The sequence below is a fragment of the Watersipora subatra genome, chromosome 3 (genome assembly GCF_963576615.1).
Source record: "Watersipora subatra chromosome 3, tzWatSuba1.1, whole genome shotgun sequence".
In the NCBI taxonomy this organism is placed as follows: domain Eukaryota; kingdom Metazoa; phylum Bryozoa; class Gymnolaemata; order Cheilostomatida; family Watersiporidae; genus Watersipora; species Watersipora subatra.
In genome coordinates this window covers 46,682,021-46,694,898 of record NC_088710.1, presented here as the reverse complement: position 1 = coordinate 46,694,898, position 12,878 = coordinate 46,682,021, and the positions used below count along the sequence as shown (strand labels likewise).

At 34.8% G+C, this 12,878-nt stretch overlaps 1 protein-coding gene across 1 annotated transcript; it reads left to right on the top strand.

Moving 5' to 3' along the window:
• The first annotated feature begins 99 nt into the window (after nucleotides 1-99).
• On the top strand, nucleotides 100-11,739 carry LOC137390129 (uncharacterized). The gene is made up of 5 exons (XM_068076395.1): nucleotides 100-297; nucleotides 765-909; nucleotides 2,723-2,768; nucleotides 4,715-4,798; nucleotides 11,017-11,739. The coding sequence occupies exons 1-5, from the start codon at nucleotides 106-108 to the stop codon at nucleotides 11,111-11,113; spliced, it is 564 nt and encodes a 187-aa protein (XP_067932496.1). The 5' UTR covers nucleotides 100-105; the 3' UTR covers nucleotides 11,114-11,739.
• Nucleotides 11,740-12,878: the final 1,139 nt, after the last annotated feature.

Genomic DNA, 12,878 nt, shown 5'->3' with positions numbered 1-12,878 from the left:
TATTTTAATAAAAAATTTGTAAAATTTTTCTAAAAAATAATAATATTATTCAAGGTTTTGCTTTAAGTTTTAACTTTCTTATTGATCGCACCCTTCGTAAACAACATGGAGACTAGTGCGAAGTCGCCTAGACAATCTTCAATTCATGGTCCTATTCCGAGATATAGGAAGCTCTACGAAGGAGAAAGATGGCAACCCGGTCCAAACGACGAATGGAATCCGGATTTGCCATACGGTGGAAAAGTTTATTTGGCTAGAAAGAAAAAAGCACAAACATGGTTTATGACCATCGTTGAGGTAGATCTTACGCCCAAGTCAGCTTTTATGATATCCTCAAATACATCTTTTATAATTTCCAATTAGAGTGTGTTTTTGACAAAAAACGTTTTCAAGTTATTTTTAGTCTCATATATATAAAACTTCAAAGCTGTCTAGTGTAGTTGTCGTCGCGTGAGAGTGTAGTTTTCAAATACACTGACTAGATACAAATAGCTTGCACGCAGTGTACATTTATGTTATCTAAAATTTATTGTGCTTTGATTTTCATTTTAAATGCAAATAAAAAATTTTTAATTTGCAAAAAAGATTGTCAGTGAGAAGCATTTTTGTACTTTCCAAATTTTAACCTGTTGCTGCAAGCGTTGAATTGTGTTGAGTTGTGAATATGGCATTTTATCATTGTTTCATTATTTACATTATGTATTTAGTTACAAAAATATTTTTTCTAGAGCTCTTCAAGTTTGAATAATATCTTTAATTTTTAGGCACTTTTCATTTTGGGAGTGGCAGCGTTCATGTTCTATGCATACTACTACATGGACAACATGCATTTTCACTCGCTCAGACTAGTGGCTAATGTTGCTAATGCACCAAATGCGCAGCATTTTCTCGGCCAGCGTTATCTCAATGGTAAGTGTGTAATTTGTTTTTTTGTACTTATATTAATCACCATTAGAATACATTATTCACAAAAAGACGGCTTACCTTCATCAAGTGCTAGCTATATTTTCTTTTTGTTCATTCTATTTTATCATCTTAATTTGTTATTTGTTGATTATTGCTCATGTATATAATGCTATACTTTTTTGTTGTGTGCCATTTTTTATGTTATTTTGTTACAGAATCATTTGTTTGAGATATGATATGAGTTACACACTAACAATGATACAAGCTTATTTTGGTTGCAAGCTTAATGTTGTGGATTTGTCGTTTCGTCTCTTTCTATCTTCATCTTTGTTTGGTAAGTTTTCCTTTCAACTCTTGGTTGGTTTTTGTATAGATACCCGCGTTTCCTATAATTATTATTCGTTGATTGAACATCCTGCTTTGACGTCATATTAGAAATATAAGCTAAGAGATACTACTTATCATATTAAAAAAACTATTTGCTCACAAAGCCAATGGCATTTGTTTGATTAATATTAAACATTTGGATGTATAGTGGACCCCTGCCATACGACATTAATTCATTCTCATGTTGGACTCGTAAGGCGAAAATGTCATATGAATGGCATAGGAATCTATAGTAATTATCTAATGCAAACCCCCAGTGAAAACATCAAAATTTTATATGCGTTCTTTACATATTAGAAATTAGTAATAAAATAGTAACGTTAGTAACATATTTCGTTATTATCATCTGCAATTTAGCTTACTAAACACAAACACTTATAAATTAGCTTTAATATTTTACTAAAATTAACTTTAATTTCGTCATCGTCTTAATTTTTTCATTTCTTATCTGTTTCCAGCTAGGCACTTTTTCTTTGCTTTCGCTATAAATTTTAGCTGACCGTATTAAAACCTTTTTTAAACTAATTCAACAAGAAAGACCGAGCGATGCTGTTCAGATTTGAATTTCAAAGAAAATTTTGTTGATGCCATGTGGTGAGGAGAACGCCGTAATGAGGGGCCAGAAAAACCGTCGAATTCCACTTCGTAACCGAAGGTCTACTGTAGTTCTAAATGCTTTCAAACAGTGAATTGAAATGCAATAATAAATCTTTACAAATTCTTTTTTTTTCAATGCACATAATTGACTTTACTATTTTTTGTTTTAGTTTTTTATCTCAAACGGCATTGAAAAGTGTAAATAAAATTAATATCTATCCAAGTGTCCTTTTAATGGGTGATTATTATATTATAGTTAAAATAATGATATAATATATGAATAGTATAGTTATATATAATATATATAATTATACTATGTATAGTGTTTTTAGTAGAATCTCATGTCGTAACATATACATTTCTTTCTATTATTTTTACATGTACTCGGTATATCAACAGTTACACACAAAAAAGAAAATACTTCCGTGGGTGCCTTAGCACTCTAAATGTAATTAGGTGCACCTACTGTTGTGAGGTTTTATTAGTAATGTTACCATTCTTAGCGCAGGCGCCGGTGTCTCATGACAGCCATAGTATCATTTTTAACCTTTATACTGTTTCTGCTGTATGCACCTTTTATGTGTATGGTAGCAAGCTTCACATCTACCTTAACAACCTGGTGGATTGTGAAAAGTGTTGCTAAAGATCTATCGAGGACAGCTGCCAAACAAACTGTGCAGGCATTCTATTTGCAGATTACAATAAAGATGCAGATGCTTTTTTGCAGGTTTCAATAAGATTTGCATAACTTATTGTTGTTTTATCGTCATTTTTCCAATTACTGTAACAAGACTGAATGAAGTTTGAATTGTAACAAGAATTTTTTCTACAGGTGAGGGAGTGGCTAAAGATCACAAAGTTGCCATGCAGTATTTCAAGTGAGTAGTCATATCATGAAGCGTGACCACAACTCTTATCGTAGTCCGCTATGTGTTTGTTGAACAAAAATTGCTCATATTACATGTAGTAGTTGCCAAATATTACATGTAGCATTCAGATAATAGCCGTACTAGTCAGAATTTGTCATTGTACAACATTAAAGGCCTTTACATGGCCTTTACTTGTGCAACATGGCCTTTACATGTGTAATTACATTAATTACACATGTAAAGGCCATGGAGATTAATATTATAAATAACATTATAAATTGGTAGTTTGCTCCCTTTATTGACTGTCGCTTATTACTTTTCTACTAGTTGTTGCTGGAAAGGATTGTTGTGTCGCTAGAAAATAATTTATGAGAGTTGTCTGCTTTCTTTGTGTGACAAAATTATGTTTTATTTTATCCTCTTGATTAGGTTTCTTTGTTTTTAAGCAATTTTTGCTTCCATTTCTTATTTCGGTTTTCCTTGCGTAACCAATATTATAAACGTCTTTCCAATTGTAATCCAATTTTGCAAATTTATAATATAATTGCTTACAGCCATCTATTCTTTGTTAATCATTGAATTGTTGACCTTCAAAAATTGTTATTCTAGTTTAGTGTTCGATACTTACATGCCTGTCCATATGACTTTCATATCAAAATGTGTCTGTAACAGGAGTTGTCTGCACCATTGAATTCTGCCATAATTCGTAGGGCATTTGTAGTTTACTTTGTATTTTTATAGCTTTTGAGTCTCACTTTGGATTTGAATTGTGTGGCGCATTGAACTTGTAAAGAATTATGAGTTTTGGATAAATTAAGGAGTATTGGTTTTGCAATCAATTATTGTAAACAACCATTCCAACAACCATGTTACTATGCTAGCCTCACCTTAGAGCGGAACAGTTCAGAATGCCTTAGGCATAATCGATCAGCTTATTATGGCTTTTTGTGGAAGTATGTGTAATATTTGATGATCAATAGCAATTAGAGAGAAACTTTGTCTTGATATTTTTCGCACAACAATTTCCTAGTTGAATACTCTATCAGGCTTTGGTTTTGCAAAACAACTAGTTACAGATTTTTCCTGCGGCAACTTCAAGTTGTGTTGGTTATAAACTTAATTCTAATCCTCTCTTAAAGGGTCACTCACATTAAATTCTAAAAGTTGCTATCAGAAAGTATAAATATTTTTCTATCATTTGAGATTTTGTTTGTTGTTCTGGTGATGAGACTGCTGGCACTTCAAGATTAAAATCAGCAAACTTCGTCGCAGTTAAATTGCTCAGAAGAAAAAGACGTGCGCCGATGACCCCAAAAATGATGTCAATAGTCGTGCATATTGCTTATAAGTGATAGAGACACGGTCTCATCATTGTCGGGTACTCATATGTTTACACGCCATTTAGAGGAAAGCGTTAGGAGTCTAATTTTAACCAACCTGTCGTTAAATCATTTGCGACCTCTATAACAATATATTGTATCTGAGGCTATATTTGAAATTTAATCCAGCAATCATGAGCAAATACAATATATGTCAATAGAGACGCGTAACACTGCAACTTGAACGTATTAGCTGATGTCATAATGATAGCGACAAAAAGAAAGTGCGACTATCGACATAATCTTCGAGGAAGAATGTTCTTCTGAGCATTGTATTTGCGATCAAGTTTTGTCAATTTTAATCTTGAAACATTCTGACAGTCAGATCACGTGGAACAACAAATAAAATATCTAATGATAAAAAAATATCTATACTTTCTGATAGCATCTTTTCAAATTTAATGTGAGAGACCCTTTAAGAGAAATAGTCAAACCCTTTATGTTGTTGCATCAGCAGGACTTCGTAACCTTTGATTGATGGAAACTAACTTATGATGACCTGCCAGCTTGCCACATCGCTTCAGATGTACAGACACTTCCAGTATTTCCTTACATTTACCTGATCTGTTTATTTAGAATGGCAGCGGACCAAGGTCACCCTCATGCCTCACATAACCTCGCTGTCGGGCATCTCAAGGGCATGCATAAGCTCCCAAGTGGGTGAGTAACTGCTTTGCCAGTATTCTTCACATTTTGGCTGTTTTTAATTTGGATGAGTGTTTTTATTGCGTGCTTTTTGTTGATAGTATTTCAACTTGTGCTATTGTAGTCCAGTTTTATATATCATATACAGTCAGTTAATTGCCTCGTTAATTCAGTTTTTCCTCTTTTTTCCCAAGTTATATTCAGCTCTATCACTCACTCGTTTAGTGAATTCAACAAATTATCAAAGGTGATTGTTATTCCCGAAAGTGTAAAATAATGTAAACCTGTTTGCTGTTCAATTCACATTTTCTGCTATCAAACTGCTCTTTGACCGCTTTCAACTATAATCTTGTGTGGATTATGAATTATTTGTTGGTTTGGTTAATAACGAGAGCAGCCAACTCCTTCCTTTGGTACTGAGTGCCTCTCACATATTATGTCAGGAGTGTTGTTTCCGTGTTGTCACTGGTTTTACTTATACTGTACTTGTAACTACAATGAGTAATTGTCAGTATTGTTTTAGTGAGTTGTTCGTCTCACCTTCTAGAATGCACTTACACTTAATGTTAGTTGATTTTATCAGAAAGTATTGGTATTCTACATAGATATATATACCTCTATAGGTCATATGTATCTATATACATAGATCTATATAGGTATATATATCTATGGTATTCTATCATTTGTGATTATTTTGATGTTTGATATGATCAGACTGCCAGGATGTTTCAAGATTAAAATCAACAAAATCTAATCGTCATTAGAACACTGAGATCAATTCTGAGCGTTCTCAGAATGCTTTCTCTTTCAATCAAAGAGAAAGCATAATTATGATGTTTTTAGTTGCAAAGAGACTGACAGAAAAGAGACCCGTAACGCTGCAACTTGAACATAATAGCTGATATCAACTATAGCAATGATAGCAACTATAGCAATGATAGCAACTATAGCAATGATATCAACTATAGCAATGATAGCAACTAGTGACATCATTTCGCACAAATTTTTTTCCGAGTGTTTCAACCATGACCAAGTATTGTTGATTTTCATTATTGAAACATTCTGGTCGTCAGACCACCTCAAACACCAGAAGCAATTGTAAATGATAAATAATGCCGCTACATTCTCATAAACTCTACTAAAATTATGTGTAAGTTAATCTTTAAAGTAAGTAATAATCATCAGTTTGTCACCGGCTTCATTCGTCTTGGCCAGTTCTTAGTACTGATTCATTCGCTAGTAGCATATGATGGGATCTAATTACCTTCAACCTGTTACAGTAGTATGACTAGCTGGCTATTCATAATATTTCTTTTGGATTTGAGACAAATTGCTCACTGCAACTAAAATTTAAACAAATAGACGATTCTTAACAACCATATTTGGGTGGATCACGTGTAATCCATCGCCCAGGTGAAGCAAGGGCTGTTTTGAATCAACTGATAGCAGATCATGTTGGCTCCGGAGTGATTGCACAACAATTTGTTCATTTCTCTATGCTTATCATATGGCTGTTCCTGATTTAAACTTTAGGCTGATGGATAAACATTTTATATGTATATTAACAGAAAAACCCAACGTTGATTGAGTCACTTCTATGAAATTGGCATGTGGTTTACTTTTTAACTTTATTTATCCGCTGGTGATTTTCTCTCGACTGCAAATCTTTTCTTTTGCCACATTTATTAGCTCCTTTGAAAACTCGCTGTCATTTTCAATTAACAGCAAAATCACTGGATGTACTTTTAAAGAATGTTGCCCTGTTTTATGAAAAACTATAGATGAAGCTCACAATATGTACCCTTCAAAAAACGTCTAGATGTATTCTGAAGACTTGAGAATTTGAAATATGTATTTTACCTTATGGAAGAGGGCACAAGTATTATGAGCTTTAGAAAGGTGGCTGATTGGCTCAGATGGTTAGAGTGTCTAATAAGTCGGGTGTCATGGGTTCAAGTCTCATATTGGACAACATTATTAGTCATCTTAGTACGTAATTGCATATAGCAACATTTTCTTTCAAAGTGTTTTTGCTTTTGAAACCCTTTACAGGTGGTGACCTCAAAATCCTTTTGTTCCTGAAACCTGGAAGAGTATCGACGAAATTCGCATGCCAATTTTCAGACCGTATTAAATTAGAACTTCGTTTCTCTGAGGGACAAACAAACAGACAAACGAGGACAAATTATATATAAGATGTGAAGTGTTAACTTTTTGTTTGCACCTTGAAGTTGATTTAAGTGGTCAATGCCTAAAATAAACAAATACTACGTTAAAGTTTATTGTTTAAAGATTTGAATCAAATACCTACATTCATTACAATTTTGCAAGAGATATGACTACAAAAGTTGATTTTTTAATTTAGGCCTACTTGGTGTATGTCTCATGTTTGGCTGAGTAACACATAAGCCAATAATCCAGCAGTCTTTATTACAAATCTGCTCATCTGACCCTTACAAGTGTCTATATCAACTGGTAAGGAACTTACACCCTAATCACCAAATTTTACTTTTCATAAAATTATTCTGTTTTGATTGTTAATCAGAAAACAATCTAACCGTCAGCAATTTTGGTTTTATTTAATTGCTAACAATGATCTGTTCTGACGTCAAAGATCTTTGATGACAATTTTACATACAAAGATTACTGTTATTAAAAAGGTTACCAAGATAGAATTTTTTTTACGTTGTGAACAATTTAGTTATAAGCAATCCGAAGCTAAGGTAATATTTTTACATGTTGCCGCCAGTACGCTAAACATTTCCTAAGGTTGAACAAACTTTGTGTTTGATTGGTTAGCTTGTCAACATAGCTCAGGGATGTGACCAAAAGCAACTAATGTTATTTGTCTCTCACAATTTGTTATTTAGTAGTTTTGTGTTCAAGCGTACAAATACCCTAGTCTATCGAATTTGATACTTCTGTAAGATATAAGACAAGGGTCGAAATTGTTGAACGAAAAGTGGCTAAAATTACCCACTAGAATTTTCACCTTGTCATTGCTTCTTTGCATAAAAATTTGGAAAATTATGAATCACTATCTAGGTTAGAAATTTCTCGGATCTTAAATATATATAGCCTGAATGATTCTTCCCTTCTCTCTCATCAGAGAATTCCCAGACATTTTAATCATAAGAGACATCACGAATTAGCAGAAATTCATAGATTGTCATGCTGATTGCTGGCAAAATCAGCGCTGCTTCCACTAATAAAAATATGTTTTGAAAGGCCCCACAGATGAGTGATCATTCCCAAAGATATCCATATTTGCTATAATAGTATTGTTTTATTGCAACAACAAGCAATCGTTTTTGTTGCATGTTGGCTGACGCAGACCTTGGTTAAAGTCTAATAGTAGAATATCTCCGGCCTATCTAGTTTCAATGAAAGTTCATGAAGGCTTATTAGTATGTATCGACTTGGCTGGACAACGAGGTAGATAAGACAACTCTGGATCGCTCTCTTGGATTACTAGCTTGTTAACTACGCATAAATTTGGCTTTCTCCTGTTTTCTTGTTAGGCTTATGTAAAGTTTTGTTCCATAAAATGTTCCAGAATGTAATACTAGGTTCTAGGTATGCTATACTACAGATGAAACAATATTTATGAGTGGAAAAGAATGTCTCACGGACAGCGTGTGATAATACTTTAGTTTGGCGAGGTGTGTTTGTCCGCATGCATTCATAATCAACCTCAGCTAATGCAGTCAGGCCAAATGTTGTAATCAGTTACTGTATGTAGTATATAATTGTTACTTGTTTTTGGCACCAACGATCTAATACTGTCCATGGATAAACATCTATTAAGTGTTTCTACAGAATATCTGGATATTTTGTACAAACACTTGCTACAAAACTAAAATGTACAAAATATTTTGATATTTTGTAACATAAATTTTATTTTCTAGTAGCGGAATGTCCGATACTAGCTCATTGGTATAAGTATCCTCATATCAGTCTGCCAGTCTGGTAATGACTGCATACATTTTGGCTTAATCCATGATCCCAGCCTCCATTTCTTGCCATCCTTCGCAAGTTTTTGCCATCCATACAAACTTTTTTCATATTCCTTTTCATGATGTCTGAAATTCTCGATCATAGGCCCTTCTCTGATTGCAAAGGATTAAATATTACATGTTTACAAATGGCTGTTCATTAAACCTAGCTAATAGGTAAATATTGTGTGTTGCCAGCTTAGATGACTCGTACCAGTAATATCGGGTAATGTTAATTCAAACCATAATTTTATACGCATTGATGGTGTTCATGTCAGGAATCTGAACTGATAGGTTTGTATTTGGTATACCAGGAGCAATCAGTCATCACTGCACTCATTTTGGGTTTGCACAAGAATAATGAAATGTTCAAAAACTGCAAAGCAAAGGTTCTGTTGTTATTATCGTTGTTTTTATGTTTTGCTCATCCGCAGCGTATTGTTCCATGTATTTGTTCAAATCGCTCTTCTACCCCTAATCATTGCACAATACTAACAAACAGGTGTTATCAGCCTTATTTACTTAGTTAGCACCTGACTCCAAAGTTCTAGCAAAACGATTATTTCCTTCTCTATCATCAGAGAATTCCTAGACATTTTATCATGTGAGACACCAAGAATTAGGAGAAAGTCACGGGTTGTCACGCGGGGGAGTTTGCTGATTGCTGGTAGAACAACCTACGCTGCTCCCACTAATAAAAACATGTTTTCAAAGGCCCCACGGTTGAGTGGTTAGAAAAGTTAGTTGGTGTCAGCTGAGAGAGGGCTGAGCCCTCACTGATGAATAGGTAAATTTCCTTAAGCCGTTTACTAGTTGCTGCTCTGTCATTATCCAGGCACCGGAGTGGATGTGCCAGACTATATGCAAAACGTTATGCAACGACTGTGTGTGGTAGGTCTACATGACTGGGCACGTATAAAATTACTGGTATAAAACTCCTTACTCTCGCCGTGTTCCGTCAGTTTAATTCTATGCGTGCCTTAAATTAGCTTTGATCATGATTGAAATGAAATGTTTAATAATAGCGCCGCGCGTTCGTGTGTTATTGCTTCAAGATTGGGTTTTTCGCTATTGCCGATTAATTTATTATTGTAATATCTTATTTAAAATTGATTGCTCGTAATATTTATTGTAAAAAATGTTAAATCAGAGAACGAATTGCGGTATATCTGCAGTAAATTCATAAACCTTGTTCGGCACTCTTCTGGTTCTTACAAGCATAGCGCTATATTCTATTTGTTATCAAGTCTGGAGATTATCTCTTCATGCAGGTTCATTATAACCACTAGAGTTATATGCTACGAATTTTTGAGCTTCGAAGTTGTGGTTTTGATCGTAGGAATGAGGAGGACAAATTTACATGATACGTAGGAGTGGTCACACCACTCGCAATTATTCGTAGCTGATGAGTTTACTTGCTACGAAGAAATTGTCGTACCACTCTGCATTTTCTATATTAGTCTGTTGCGCTTTTATATACAATTTATATCGCGACTGGCACTCCTAAAATGTGTCTACGGTCAAACGTCAATGTCAAAGCGTGTAAGAAATTTTTCTTTAAATTTCGGAGTTAATATCTTTTATATTGAAGATAGTATTTTTAAAACATTTGCATTAAAAACAGAGATGATGTAAGGACGTCACTAATGAAAATGATGAAAATCCAACCTCCGATCGCAAAGATTTGTGTAATAATACGAATATCGATGTTTACATGATACGCATTACTTCGTAGTTGCTACGATGTTTTCAAAAATACCCCCCTTGAAACGGAGGTTTGAATCGCTTTGAAGATATAAAGATTCAACGTTTTGAACCATTTAAATGCTACAAATATGACAAAAGTTCGTAGCATGTAACACAAGGGAAGGTTGGCTATAGTAAACTATAGTTATAATTAACCATGTCTATAGCAACTCTTGTTTATATCAAACCTTGGCTATAGTGAACCATGGCTATCGTAAACATGACTATAGCAAGCTTTTTAGGCGTCTCACTAGACTTTGATGCAATCATACTCCACAGCAGATTAAATTTATTGATATTACCTTCTTGTTGCCCACCCTAAATGACTACCTCCAACAGTTATGGGAATGGAATGTGTTTTTATTCTCCTCTGATAACGAAATTGATTTTTCAAGACTATGACAAACAGCTCAGCAACATTACACAGAGGTGGCTACTCTAATGTCATGAGTCATTTCTGCTTTATTTCTTTACATCCGTTGTTGATTACAGAGAAGTGAACAAGCTTCTTCAGCATGCTGCCGCCAATGGTGTATCCGAGGCTCAGGATGCTCTACTCACCGTCTGTACTGATGGAGGGTGTGAATAGGATCGCCTTCTGGCCTCCCAGCCTCTTCTTTGCCCCAAGCTTTTGTCTATTTACTGTTAACACATTTTTCAACTGTTTTCTATCACTAGTTTTTTATCCGTTCTGTTTTATTGTCCACAAAATAATATTGACGCGTTTTCTCTACAAATTTAGTTTCAAAGATGTGGTTAATCTGTGAATGTTAATCCTGAGAATAAATGGCTAAAAACAGCTTGATAAAACTGGACCCGTGCGCACATAGTTCAATATTGATAAGGGGCTCTTAGCGATGGGGCCAACTCGCCACACCCTATTCATCATTTTTGCTCATGTTCTCCTTTTTTTATCTTGCTGGTATTTGAGTAGTTCCAAGTTACACAGTTAAAGGTAAATCTATAGTTACATTTCTCCGCAGGCTTAATACGCCTGCACTTCACTTTGTAAACATCGCTCTATGATCATGCTTTAGCTCTTCTTGTGTTTGCTCATTGTTTTGGTTGCCATTTTTATTTGACAGATTATTCCGTCCTGAAAGTTTCTTTTCCATTCCTTTTGACTCATACTGTTTGGTATATAGAAATATTTTGTGCATTTTTGCAGTGTTCTTCAATAATATATATAATTTAAAGGACTGTTTTATTTTGTGTATAGCTATGGTTTATTTAACAACTCATTCTGACAGGAAAATAACACTGTGCCAATCACATCATAGCAACAAATTACATACATGTATAAACAACTCGTGGTAAAGTGATAACAACAGCTTTGGATGAGGTTTTGCATGAGTTTGGCACATGCTTCAATGGCATTGGCAGTAGGTCATGCTGGTGTTTATTTGGCTAATCATGTTATTGGAAATAATTAGTCAGTCATTAATGCAATGTCTTTTCACAGCAAATAAAATATTAAACAATATTCAAAAATGGCTTCAGCGGTGGCAGTATTATCTAAAAAACATTCATGCGTGTTTAAGACCATACCAAATAAACATTTGCATGCAGGCTCAGTCTGTGTTACTATTAAAGGGTGTTCAGCATCCTTGCACTTAAAAAACATAGACCTCTTTAGCCATGCTTTTATGTAACGTTTTCGTGTCGATAACAATCATGACTCAATAGTTTGTCGGATAACACCGTTTTTTCAACAACGCAGCAACTTAATAATAAGCTGGAAAGTCCAAATGAAAGCTCCGCCCAATATAATGCGTATTGCCTGATTACAACCAATCATTTTGCTCTACTTTGCCAGAGCGCGAATCTGTTCCACGTGACAGTTACCTGTACTGGTTCACCTTGCTTATACAGTAGTCATATTGCGAATTTGCATTGAAGAGGCAAGACTTGAAATTGATACGACAACAAAACCTTGAGGTTTACAGAAGCTTGAGGAAGGAACATTGTTCAAAAAACAGTGTAGAAGCTACTACATAGTTAAATATAAGCGAGGATTTGCAGAGAAGGACAACACGAGTAAGACCGGAATTAACAAAAATATTAACTGCCAAGATCCATCGAAACGGGCAGCAGATCATCATTCATCAAATGCTTATAAATAATGTGCAGGGTGGCTGAGATTCCAGACGACCTTGCGCATAGCCTCTTAACAAATACAAACCAGATGGATCCGCACGTTGTTAGAGCTCAACGGCTCACTCAGGAAGAGATCGTTGCACGCAGATTGCAAGAGATCGCAGAGGTTATAGATAGTAGGCCTGGTTTGGGAGTAGCGGAAGAATTTGAAAACCGTCTGATGAACAAGCAATCTGCCTGGCTAGTAGCGGCTGCCA